This window comes from Buceros rhinoceros, unplaced genomic scaffold (genome assembly GCF_000710305.1).
Source record: "Buceros rhinoceros silvestris isolate BGI_N320 unplaced genomic scaffold, ASM71030v1 scaffold19211, whole genome shotgun sequence".
Lineage (NCBI taxonomy): Eukaryota > Metazoa > Chordata > Aves > Bucerotiformes > Bucerotidae > Buceros > Buceros rhinoceros.
Window position 1 is genome coordinate 1 of NW_010395045.1, and position 13,369 is coordinate 13,369.

Sequence of the window (13,369 nt, forward strand, 5' to 3'; positions counted from 1 at the left end):
ATGAGCAGGGGGAGTTTGAAGAGGAAGGAGAGGAGGATGAGGCATAAAGTTCCCTGGTGTCAGAGGAACTTCTGTAAAGCAGGCACGTGTACTGAATGACTTCTGATAGTGGCAGTGAAGCATGTTCTCTAGAAATTATGTACCGACTTATCCTCTCAGCACTTGTAACTTTTCCAGATTTCTCAATGTAACAGTCCCGAATCCCAATTATTACAATGTTTTTGTCCTTTAATGTTAAGATCACATAAAGGCATGCATTCTAGATCATGTTTTCTGTCTTTCTTAACCCTTTTTTGATAAAGATTCAGTTTGTGCACCAAGAAGTTCGTTTAAAGATGTGTCAGAAATCTTGCAGCACAGTGGTGCGCTCTGGTCTGTCAAGGCTTACCTATTCTCAAAATGTATGATTCTCATGCAAATATCTTGGGTTTTTTCTCATAGGACTCAACCCTACCTGTAAACTGAATGAAAATGGAAAGCAAACTAAAATTCCTAAACAAGGCAAGGACCAACTAACTTTACAGTTGAAGTCAGTGCAGGAAATCTTCCACTTGTTTGTTGAAGTCCTCTGCAAAACGTAGGTGTAGGTTATGCTTTCCTTCTGGCATCAGAAGCAACCTTAAAAGATGAAAAAAAAATCAAACCCTGAATATACACTTAAATTCTGTGAGTATAGGTAATTAAAACATTTGCCTTTTCCTTGTTCTTGGTTTTAAGTACTATCCCTGTATGTGGTTCAGAATGTGAGCAGGAACCTTTCTGGTAGTCTGCAAAGAAGAGATTTTAAAACTTTTGTGAGCAGGATGCATCTTCAAAGGTATGTGAAGTACCCAAGTCTTTTGCCTTTTTGAGAGAACAGTGGTGGTGCTGGGCAGTGAATACATTGAAGAGATCACTACAGAAATGTAGATTTCTTGTCACCACCCAAACTTAGTTTGCATTTGAACTTTGTCTAATCTTTCTGCAGAAAGACAATCCAAAGGTAACACCATTAAAGTAAAAAGGGATGTCAGGACTTCAGCTATAACAGAAGCTTAGAGGTAATGTCTGAAGAAAGTTAAAACTTTGCGATATTGATATGAGTGTGACAAGCCTAAAATGCTACTTGGAATTTCTTTATGTCTAGGAAGAACTTTATACATCAGGCATGTACTACTAATGCTTTGCTTCTTTTTATAGGAGTGGGAAATTCTTTAAATTATTTTATCCTAGTATGTACTAAACAGTTTCATCAAAGCTAGAGCCATCTTGACTGACACTTTGTTGTGCTGCCTTCATGTCATCTAAGCCCCACTAGAGCAAGGGGCACCGTTCTCCCTTTGGTGGTGACAAGTGCTGTTTTGTCTTAAAGAGCAGTAGCATGTGAACACATCCAGCTTTTCGAGCACTCTTGTCTGGATGTTGTTAAGTCTGTTTCCTCAAGCAACAGTCAGCACACAGATGCACAAACTATAGCGCTGTGTATGCTATTAGCTTCTGCTGTTCAGCCTCTGTAATGCTGCCTATCTCTAGCCATGCCAGGCACATCCTGAATCATGGCACACTCGTGCCCTGAGAGAAACAAGCCATGTATCTGTGCTGCAATCAGTCAGAGCTTTTTTTCTACTTTACTACTAGATAAAAATCAAAAGAAAAGCTGATGGCAGATACACGTTACTGAAAATATGCTAGAAGTAAGGTTTTTCCTTCTGCTTCTCAATGGAATATAGGAAGAAGGGGACCAAGTACTGAAGTATTAGTTTGAGAATGCTATTAGTCTGATAAACACTCACAGGGGAGCACTTCAGCATGAAGACATGCAAGGAATCACTTTATATTTTATTGGATAGCAACTTTTAGCAGTGTTTCGCAAGCTTGTCTTCCGAAGAGAAGCTACCAGATCTTTGTGTCACTCTTGTGATGCCTTGCCTTAGCGTCTGGAGCGTTTCAGAGCTCAGTGAATTCTAACAGGGTGGTAGGTGTTCTGAGCTGGGCATGTGGGAGTAACTAGCAGACATGGAGTAAAACTCCTGCATGGGGTTCTTGTCTTTCCTGTAACATAATGCATTTCTATGAACAGTGGGGGTGAATGAGATAAATACATCATTCAGTTTTTCAGAGATGACACCAACGAAACTGTTCCCTACTCTGCATTCATAAAAAAGGGTCTTATTCCCCTACTTTTTTCTTCAATGTTAATCATCACAGTCTGTTATTAAGCAGTAACAGAACTCTTGAATTTGTGTGCAAATCTATAAAGAAAATTCAGCTGGCAAAATCCCAGCTTTTCATACAAAGCACTTCTAGAATTTTGAAATGAAGCAGATGGTTCCCCTGGATTTTTCTTGTTTGTAAAGTGATATCTGAGCATAGTTGTGCACTTTTTCTAATTCTGCTTTTATGAAAAACAATGGAAATTCAGTGGACAGTTGGAAAAACAATCTTTGAGGTCATTGTTCACATCAACAAGGTAGAGCAAACATCATTATCCTGTTATTCTCTCTAATAACTGGGAATCTCTCTCCATTCATAGTGTCTAAATTCCCTGTTCTACTGAATGGGACAGAAACAAGGTCTTTTGCAGCAAAAGGAATGTGATGGCCATAAGAATCATAGAATCATCCGGCCGGAAGAGACCTCAAAGATCATCGAGTCCAACCGTTGCCCTTACACTGCCAGGGTCCCTACACCATGTCCCTCAACACCAGATCCACACGAATAGAATCATAGAATCATCCGGCCGGAAGAGACCTCAAAGATCATCGAGTCCAACTGTTGCCCAACAGAAACAGAAGACATTTGCTTGTTTTGATAAATATTGCAGAGTGGTTCTGTGTGTGAAGTGGAAAGAAGAAAAGGATCTTACTTGGTTTCTCTTGGAGGACTTTAGGAAGGAGCTTACTGAAACATAATTTTTATATCATAAAGATCCAGCTACACTGGTTGCATTGGAGCTTGCTAGGGAAGTTCAGAACTGCTCTGTTTGTGGCAAAGGCAACTTGTCCAAATATTTTTTTATTTACTGTGGGTTTGAACTGCTTCATTTCTTCAACAATGGTTCATAAATAATCCATCATATAACTTACCGAGAGCCTTTGATGTGCTTATGAATATATTCTGCATGAGCTTGTGGAACCAAAGGGTCTTTCTGACCATGAATTATAAACGTGGGACATTTAATATCTGGTAGCAGTTGTTGGCAGATATTACCTAGGGAGAAAATAAATGAAGGTCACACTTTGTTTTGAGATAGTATGAAAGACTCTTAACTGCTTCTGTAAAGAACCATGAACTCCACTGGGTCCTAGCTATTTCCTCTCCTCGTGGGTAGCATGCAAATAATCTCCAGAACTATGCAATCAGGACTATAATTAACATTTCCTTCTCTGAAATGTAACTTCACTGAAATTTGCTTTGTTAATGGATACTAGCAGAAACAGAGTGAATGGAGTACTTCTGTCCCACGTTTGCCCCAGGCTCGCTCTGACTGTTCAAAGCAAATACGTATGTGTCCTTCCTGGCTGTGGTCTCTTCAGCCTGAAGTCTTCTAGCCTTCGTGTCAATGCTACATTTTGTTACATCAGTTTCAGGTTACAAGATTTGCCCTTTTATCAACAAGTTAACTTGGCTTGTACTGGTGCCTGTTCTACTTCCGGACCTTTTGCTGTCTGCAATGAGTAAACATTTAATGCAAATTGTACTAAAACTATTCAAAGGTTATTCACCCTGCCCATTCAGCTCACAGAACCTCAGGAATAATTTTATGCTTCCTAGCCTTTAATATCACTAAACAATTTTAATGCTTAAAGACTCCTCTATTTCCGCCCACCCCTCCCGCTCTTTCTTTTCCTCTTGCCTTAGTAAGCCAGTTTCCAAACCCTTTGCCTAACTTCCCGTGCTCTCACAAGTGAATCTTTGGGCAAATCATACTGGATTGGTTTTAGGTCTTTAGTATTTGAAGTAACTTTGTCCTATTTATAGTTGTTTCCTTGCAGCTACCAACAGCTCTACAGTTAATGTGTGTACATGCATGCTTTCCTTAGCTCTAAAGTCACAGGCTGTTTCACAGGGTTTTTTCAATTGTTTGGTTATTTATATAGTCTTAGTTTGTAATTCCACTGGTTAAATATTTTCCTTGAGAACATTTCACCCATACTCCTGAAATACCTGCACAAATGTTGACTGTTTTTCAGAACGAGTAACAAGTAAATATAGGTTATTCACTTAAGGACATAGTTGGCAGTCGAACTATTACTTCCTAGTTTCCAGTCCTAAAACTGGTTTGTACTATAACCGCTAGATTATATTTACTCCAAACCCACAATCTTGAATTCTGCAGCTTTATGCAACTTACTCAGTTTCATTAAGTGTTGGCACCTTCTAAAAGTTCATTTCTTATGGCATTTCACACTAAAAGCTGTCCCATTTAGGGCAAATAGTTTATTTCTTAAAAAGAGCTTGAGCTGAGTTTTTGACCAACAAAGGCTTTGCAGTCCTGTTATCTCTAATGTGTTTTATTAACCCCTTTTCTTGTATTTGTCATATCTGCACGTGAACTCTGATTCTGAGGAGGCCTGCCAGTAGCCTAAGTCACCCTCCCCAATCTACACCCAGAAAAAACCTGCAGTTCGATGGTTGCTTGTCTTTTTTAGCAAGCATTAGGTTTCTCCCAATATCTGACCCAGTTACAGTATCTAGGTGATTCAGCTCCTTGTTACACATCTCCAGGTGACTTATTTTTCACAGTCGATCTCATAGTGTCTGAGGTATGTGCAGGCAGTAAAAGGATGTCACAGGGTTTCACCAGCCTAGGCTCTAGACTTAAGAATAAACTAGTTCTAAGGAGATGCATTCCAGAAAAGGTAAAAAAAATCAGATAAAAAAAGGTAAAATAAATCAGATCATAATTTGTAACATCACTCTACTGGGAGAAATTCTTGTACCATGTTGCTGATCCTGTGCAAAACTTATGGGAAAAAATACAAAACTTATGGGAAAAAATACAAAACTTTTCCTTGTACCTGCTGCCTGCTAATGTATGTCACCTCCTGTCTGTCACTGCGAGGGCTACAAGAAAATGTGTATAAGAGAATTACAGATTCCTTGTTTTATATATTATGTATTTCTGTTTTAGGCAAATTAAAAGCAATTTTCCTCTTAATTAAAACAGAACTGCAGGTTATTATTCATGATATCCTCAGCTGTAAAACTCTATGTAGAGAAATGCAGAAATCTTCAGAGATAAACATTTAATAATTATATTGTCTACTTTATTCACCTATATAGCATTATATTGCAGCCGGTCTTGCCTATCCCGCATTGGCCTTTTCAGCCATCAACACGCTTGCAGTAAGCGTGGGTAAAGCCCTTCCCAAATCCTCGTTCGTGAAGCCAAGCCATGATGATGATGATGTCTACTTTATTCAACTATATAGTTGACTATAGTTTAACTATTCCAAACTTTCTTTTTTTAACTCATATTCTATCAGGTTTGCTATAGCGCCTCAGTTCCTGCTTGCAGGAACTGGAATGAACACGCTCACTTTTGGGATATCTTAACAATGTCAGCAGGAGGTAATACTTCAACACAGATAGAGGAGAGGAGGAAAGAGCTTGAGCAGAATCCCTCCTGCTCAGTCTGCACAAAAGCAATGATTTAATAATGTAGTCTTGTGGTGGAACAGGAGGAGAGACTCATCAGCTTATGCTTCCCATAAATGTGTTTTCCTCCTGTACCTCGCTGGTTCTGTGAACCGTCTACAAAGGAAGTGCTTTCTACACAAGTGTGAGTCAGACCCAGCGTTTAATGCCATATGCAGAGCCCTTCCTTTACTGGCTGCTAGGAGTACTGTTAGATTTGTATCCAGAACTGTCTGCTACCACGATTGCTTCAGCTTTAACACTGTAAAAGCCTTACCATCTGATTTTTCAGCAAAGCGAGATATTCCGTCTACCCAAGCCTCACAGGTTTTTGCAAAGTACTTATGTCCATACATGTCTTCCAGTGGTTTCCTGACCTTTTCACTCCATTTTGAAACATCTCGGATGCCTACATAAAATATCATTGAAATGTGTTAAGTCCTTTCCAGCAACAAGGTACAATCCAGTCCTGTCAACACCTAAAATGAGTAAGTTTTCAAACCAGACTGCAGATGTGTATTTCAAACATGAAACTGCATGGAATGGTTTTAAATAATTCATAGTAGGAAAGGGTATAAAAAAAGGTAGTTTTACAGTCTCTGCTGGGGTCTTTCTGGGTTGCAGAAGACTGTCTTGTTATTATTGTCACAAGGAACAACAGAAAAAAAACACTTATCAAAGGACTCAATCCTAAAACTTCTGATGTTTCTTTTCGGAGGACTGGCAGAAGAGGAGCTAGCTCAAGGAGGTACACTCTGTATAAAAAGGGACTGGTTTATAACATGTGCCAGAGCTGGCAATTCTTTTTTATAATCTTCAGCCTTTTGCTTTGGCTCATGGATGGAAGTCCTTCCATGGCTCCTAGCAGTACTCAGAGGAAGGAAGCTCTTACTAAGGCATTCCATCAGGCTGACATCATGGTACATTTGCCATGGTTTTACAGAAAAACAAGCAACTCAGTAGAGGGAGTCCTGTGAGTCAAGGTAGGCTGGCTAAAGCTGTACAAATAATCTGACATTTTAGGTAATTGTCAGATTTGCCTATTTTTTTTCTATAAAATTCTCAGTACTGCTCACAGCCAGATATCCACAAGCATGACTTTCATTAAACTGTGTTTCAGCTGTACAGTTTGTGGTCGATAAAGCCCAAAACAAAGTTGGCATAGCAGAGAACCTGAAAGAGACTGGAAAGGTACTCAATCATCAATCAGAAATACATGCCACTAGCAAAGCTTTTAATTGGTTTCAAATGGGAATTGAGGGGAGAAAGAAGTGAGGTGTTAATGAACAGAACCTGTCCAGCCAAATGAACAAGGTAGCAGTGAGTGAAAGTGTTTTCTAACAGCATCTGATTGGAAATGAGTTTGCTCACCCCAGGCTAGCTGTCACTGATCGGGTGTTTCCCTTACAGAATCTACTCTTTTATGCTTGTGGCTAGCTTTAATTTAAAAAAAGGAAGGGGAAAAAAGCTGATGTTCAAAGGAGATAGATCCCAAATAAACACCTTTCTCTCCTGCCAAACCTTCCATTGCATCTGAAATACACTGATGGGCCAGTTGTAGGAGGCTTGTGCTGCTACTCTCTGAGCTCCATCAGCCAGAGAGGGATGTTGAAAGCACCAGTCTATGAAGAATTGCTGTGGGTGCTATGCGTAATGTACGATTTTTTTTTTTTTTACATTTTAGTCAGTTGGCTGATACTGACATGCATTTCATAATTATGTAATAAAAACTTCATACATACAAAAGCATGTAAAGAAATGAAGCAGCACTTTTACACAGATAAAAAGCATTTTGCTTACTCAGCTAAAAAAATACACCACTGCTACTACTACCACTAAAGAAAGTGCTTTAGTGTAGGTGGGGTAAGTATGCATATGCAATACATCCAGTTGTAATTTAGCTGAAGGGAGACAGTCAGATTTCACAGCTTGTACAAATCAAACTCCAGTCACTTAAAGGAAGCCATACTGGGTGACATTTGCTGAGACCTGCCTGGTTAACTCTTTTAATTTCAAAAGGAAATAAGGTCTCTTTATGAGTTCACTAGTAGTTTTTGCTATTTTCCTTTAAAGTGACAAGTAGCCAGATTCGTTTTCATGTGAGCAGAATAAGGATCAGAAATCCCATGTTTCTTTACTCTGCAAAGGTTTTGTAACCACAGTAATTAACTTTAAAGGAATGCAAATTAGAAAAGCATCCTGGGACATTTACTTGAATGATTCATTTTCTTCCTGAACTCAAATGGTAAGTTATGAGCTTGTTTTCTCACTGTCTATGTACTATATAAGCCCTAGAGAAAAAAAGCTGTTTTGTCTAGCCTGGTGATTTTCTGTAGACACTGTTTAAAGGTTGTGAGAAAAGAGATCAAGCCTGGGGTCAATAGTATTATTTGGATTTTATTTTTAGGAATTTGTTCTGAAAACTGTTGATAAGATACTATAACTTATGCTCTTCAGCAGCGTAAGTTGTCACGGACTTATTAAAAAATCTGTTGTATTACCTCCTAGAGCAATTGTTAGAGACTTTCTCACTATCTCTTCAATCTCATCCCTATACTTAGCAACTTGGTGAATTTTGTGACCTGTTCCTTCAGATGCGTTGTGTCCTCTACTGCTCCTCCACTGAGCTGTTACATGACTAAGATGCTTAGGTCAAGAAGAAATGAAAATTTAGGATATGGTATTCAGCTTGTACATACCATTATAAATTCTCACATCCTCTTGAGTAACGCTGGCATTTGCTCCCCAGACAACCAGCTTGTGGATAAGAGTTGGATACTTTGCAGCTGCAATGAGTGCTGTAATTCCACCATCACTCCACCCCAGCAAAGAGAACTTCTTAAATTTCAGCGCCTTGATTTGTACAAGAATGTTACATGCAAATCATCAGCTGGTTTTACAAGCAAATATCAAATATTTCTTGAAAACTAACAGTGCAGATTTAGACACAACCCTACATAGTTGAAGCACAGTTAGCTTTTATAATGAGAAAATACAATTCTGCTATATGAAAAAATATTTAGGGTAAAATCAAATATTGAGAAAACAAGGAATTATACCTTCCAATTTTCTACAACTATTTAATGAAGCAGGCAGTAGCCATATTAGATTCTTGCTGCTTTTTAAAAAGCCCTCTTGAAATTTAGAAGTGTTTATTTACAACAGAGAGTAAAGACCTTTTCAGAGGGCCTGATGGTATCAGGACTCTGTGGATTCTCTTGGTATAAAGTTGGCAAAGACTATCACAGTGTGGGATGGTAGGTTATCCACGACCAAGACAAACTTCAGAAAAGTTTAAGGCTTGGAAAATGCAACCCATCGATCTAATTTCCCAAAGATAGTGGATCTAAAGAAATATAATCTGCTCCATTAGAACCAAAAATGCTTAAAGTATTTTCTACACTATTGTATCAAGTTTTAGTGCCTAATTCACAATTAGTGAAGCTTTTAAATGTATATTTTAAATGTTACTTCATGGTGAGCTGCAATTCAAAACATTAATAAAGAAGTTCTTCCTTCTTGAAAAGCAAGGCTTAGGGCAAAAAAATATGACAACCAAAACCTTAATTCATTCTGACTTGGATGATGATTTCCACTAGATTTTGAAGCTCTTGTTTCCTCACATAGCGCAATCTGTGGGGTAACAACAGGGACAGGAAAGAGGATTTTGTGTGTGTGATGATCAGTGGACAAAGGGTGAGGAAGGTAAAGGTACTCAGGAGCAAATGCATCTGAAGGTTGTACAGGGATGATATTCGAGGGTTAAGGATTATTTGCAGTTTTGCATACAGAAGACTCAGTTTGTGAACTCTTCCGCAAATTTAAAGGTTTCAAAGGGGAAATTTTTTTGTTTTTTTTTTTCTTCGGATGTTTGCTGTTTTTCATTTGTTTTGTTTTTTCTCAGAAAGCCTTTTAAATGTGATTAAGGAAAATATTGTACTTTTGGAGGAAAAAGAGCAAATCAGATGAAGGAATTGTTTTGGTGCTTGGTGGTTTGTTGTCCAGGTCTGCTTTCTTTGGACAAAAGAAAGCAAAAACACAGGCGGTGAGAGAAACACAGTAGTGACACTCAATATGAGATTTCATTCTGCTAAGCTATAATTACTAAACAGAAAAGAAATAAGGTAGGGGAAAGAAAAGGGCATGTAAAGTATGAGCTAGTAAATAAGACAGCAAGAAAAGAGAACCTTTTTACTTGACTTTTAGCAGCTGATCACAAGTTGGCCCTGGCCTGCAGAAAAGGTAGTAATTTGTGACAAACTTCCAGTGTTGTGCTGCTGAAGTGTTACTGGTGTCTTGGTACATTTCAGGAGTTGGCAGTAATGCTCCTAAAGCTTAAGTTTTTCTGTTCCCCTACTGTCAATAGCAAATTACAGGCCTCAAAGTCAGCTGATGGGTTGAATAACTGACTAAAACTTTTGTTCTTCATGCCAGGTTATTTGCCAGTGCTTCAGTTGAGATCTATTTGCTTCCAGCATTCCTCTTATTTACTAGCCATTATCTTGATGCAATCTTCAAGTTGTCGCAGGAGTGTTATGTTACCTTGAAAATACCAGCCTGTACAATAAAGATGTAGAGGAGCTGAACAGCCTGGGAGGGGGATGAGGGAGATGAAACAATAGATATAAGAAGGAACTGAACAGCCTTAAGGCTGGTTGAATCCAGCATAAATCCCAACAAACTGTGGCAAATTGCGCTGTGAGCCAACTCATGATCATATATGGGAAAAGGAGTTCATGGACAGGACATCAAGAGATGCCTCTTCAACACCATTAGAGATCTCCAAAATGCCGCCATGGGAGCCCCTCTGAGCCCAGGTCATATGTGTAATGACTGTCCTGGTTTGAGTTAGATCAGACATTCTGTTCAGAGACTTTACTTTTCAGCTCAGTCTCTGCACTTTCTGAAGTTAACGGCATACTTTTGCAGACAGTGTCTGCCTTGAGAAGTGGTAACCCTTGATGTTTACAGTCACTACCAGGGACTGGCGTGCAGAAAGGCTCTGGCTTATACTTTCTGCTGTGTGGACCAAGATCCTGTGTGCCACGGTGGGGGTGCAGTAACTGAGAGGCCGCACCTGTGGGGAGGAGCGGACAGGACAGGTGACCCTACACTGACCAACAAGGTGTTCCATCCCATAGACGTCATACTCAGTATAGAGCTGAGGATCTTGCCCCCTCTTGTTCTTCTTCTTCAGAGTCCTCCTCAGGCCGAGGTCTGAGAAGGACTCTGTCCATTCTGCCTTTGATCCCAGGCTGTGCATACCTGAATCCAATTCTGGAATCCAGCTCCCGCATCCAGTTTCCGTTTGCTGCTGAGCCCAGCCTGGGCCTTGCACAGCATCAGTGGTGATGGTGACCTGGTTGCCATCAGGGGGGTTGGGTTCAGAATTGGTATTGTATATATTTGTATACAGTTAATTTTATTATTATTATTCTCATTAAAGTAGCTTTGGTTTTATTTTCCAATCCGTAAGTCTCTCTCCCTTGCTTCTTTTCTTTCCCCTCTTTGGGAAAGGGGGAGAAGCGGGGAGGGGATAATAGAGAGCGTCTGTCATTCGTCTGAAGCCAGCCCAGCTCTTATCCTTAACATTGACTATGCAAAAATATTAATCAGTTCCAAAAAATAGAATGAATATCTATGACTGTTTTGGAAAAAATAATAAATATGTATGCAGTCAGGTGATATAAGCTTTGGTTGAGGCACCGTATGGCATGCACGATAGGCAGAATTAGCCCCCGTGCATCCAGTGCTGTGAAAAAAAGAAATGCTGCTTCTTAATACTAAATTGGTGTTAAGGAGTTTCTTCCGATTTTCAGTAACAGGAGGAATTTAATCCATCCTTTACAAAAAACAATGTGATGTAACAGATGTGTTGGGTATGGCATGCATGTTTGCTTGCTTTAACTTCAAACTACTTACGGTACAGGCTCTACCTAACACTGGCAATAACCGGAGAGCTGGTTGCACAGCTCAGTTCTGTGGGTGATTTTGTGCTGGCTTTACCCTGTAAGTGAACTAAATCTCTTTCAAAACTCTCTCTTCCATCCAGGCCTATGTGAAATGTGGTCAAATGATCACATATGCTCTAACAGAAGTAAGTGACAACAGCGAGTTGCAATACAACAGCACTGTGTGCTTTAACTAGATCACAGGGAGTATATCACAAGTTAGAGATGCAGTTGATCCACAAAAACTTAGAGAAGCCCAAGCTCATCCTTTCACAAGCAGCTCTGAAGAGTAAAATTCTCTTAAATATCAACACTAATTATTTCTATAATGATTGTTTTAATGCTATTGGTCTTTGCTAGCATTAGACATTGGCAGGGAGTGCCACAAAGTGGCCTACTTGCATTATACTCCTTTTATTTCAAGCAAACGTCTTCACAGAACACAGGGAGGTACAGAGCAGTGTCATCTGCATCAAGGTACTAAATACTTTGTAGGATTTCAGCTTTTGTTATTTCACAGAAACCTTGGAGCACTCACAGCTCCAGCAAGGACATCGTAGTCTGAAGGAGCCTAGAATAAAAGTTCTGAAGACTCACCTATACAGATGGGGGTTTTTTTGCTGAGTGTAGGCCAGGTGATATAGGTAAACAATACATCACTACAAAGCCCTCTGCAGGAGTTAAGACTTTGTTTTATTCTGGAAATCCTAGTTGGGAAGATTCCTTGGGATTGTGCTATCCTTTATGTTATGCTAAAATACCCAAGCTTGGGAAGATCTTAATAATCTGTGGTTATATGCTTATATCAATAAACATCTTTAAGTAAATCAGGATGCTATGTCTCATTGGTTTTGGCAGCTTTAGACGTTGGTAGGCTGCTGTCTTGTTTGATTGGATGCTACATGGTTACATACTCTTTGGGGACAATTCTGTTTTCTGTTTTGCATTTATTAGTATTTGAACAGACACAAGAAAGAGGGTTACAACCATTTAGACTGAAAGTTTGTCACCTATCCATGACAGCATCTTTATTTTCTTTGTTGGCATAGCAGAAGAAATTGGTGATTTACTGCGCAGAGAGATTGCTTTTATGGTTAGAGGGCAAAACTCTGTCTTACTCCTGATTCTGCTGTCAGACTTGCTTTTTGCTACACAGAATGCTCCAGGAAGGCTGGATTTCCAGTTTCTGAGGGGTTACTGCTTATTACAGAAATGTAGTTGGATTGATCCTCTGAACGTTGTCTCATATTTTTGGAATTTTAATACTCTGCCAACTTTCTTAACGTGGCCAAAGAGACTGTATAGCCTCATATAACAAAGCCCAAATATTAGTTAAAACTAAACCAGAAAATTGTTTTAGCACTTATAGGATGGAATAAAAGAGGAACACAGAAACAGAGATTTGAAATAAAAATTCTGCAGTATGGAGAAGTAATAACAGCTTTTGGTCATATTCTTCTTCATCATCACGATAGCTGTAGTTGTTATTAAGATCTAGTATGATCATAGGAACCCTTTGATTTTCCCACAAAAATTATTCCGGTAACATGCTGTAAAATGCAGTGTCAATTTTTAGAATCAAATGTTTCTTGAAACGGGCTGCTTAAGGCAAAATGCCGAGATTGTATTAGCTAGAAAATTTTCTAAGAGCCTTTCACTACTGTAATCCCTTCAGTTAAACCTCTTAGCATAGACTTTGGGTTTTGTATACCCTTTACCTAAACTTACGTGGTTCTTGGCTGTGAACCTCTTAGGGCAGGGTCTTGGAATAAAAACATACTTATAATGAATTCCCACTG

At 39.2% G+C, this 13,369-nt stretch overlaps 1 protein-coding gene across 1 annotated transcript in view; it reads right to left on the minus strand.

Moving 5' to 3' along the window:
* Nucleotides 1–218: 218 nt before the first annotated feature.
* Nucleotides 219–13,369, minus strand: part of BPHL (biphenyl hydrolase-like (serine hydrolase)) — a 16,104-nt gene continuing 2,953 nt past the window's right edge. The window contains exons 3-6 of the mRNA XM_010145433.1: nucleotides 8,319–8,472; nucleotides 5,897–6,028; nucleotides 3,066–3,189; nucleotides 219–618 (exon numbers count right to left, since the gene is read on the minus strand). Of these exons, the coding sequence (XP_010143735.1) occupies nucleotides 531–618; nucleotides 3,066–3,189; nucleotides 5,897–6,028; nucleotides 8,319–8,472 (498 nt within the window). The 3' untranslated portion in view covers nucleotides 219–530. The remainder of the gene's footprint in view (nucleotides 619–3,065; nucleotides 3,190–5,896; nucleotides 6,029–8,318; nucleotides 8,473–13,369) is intronic.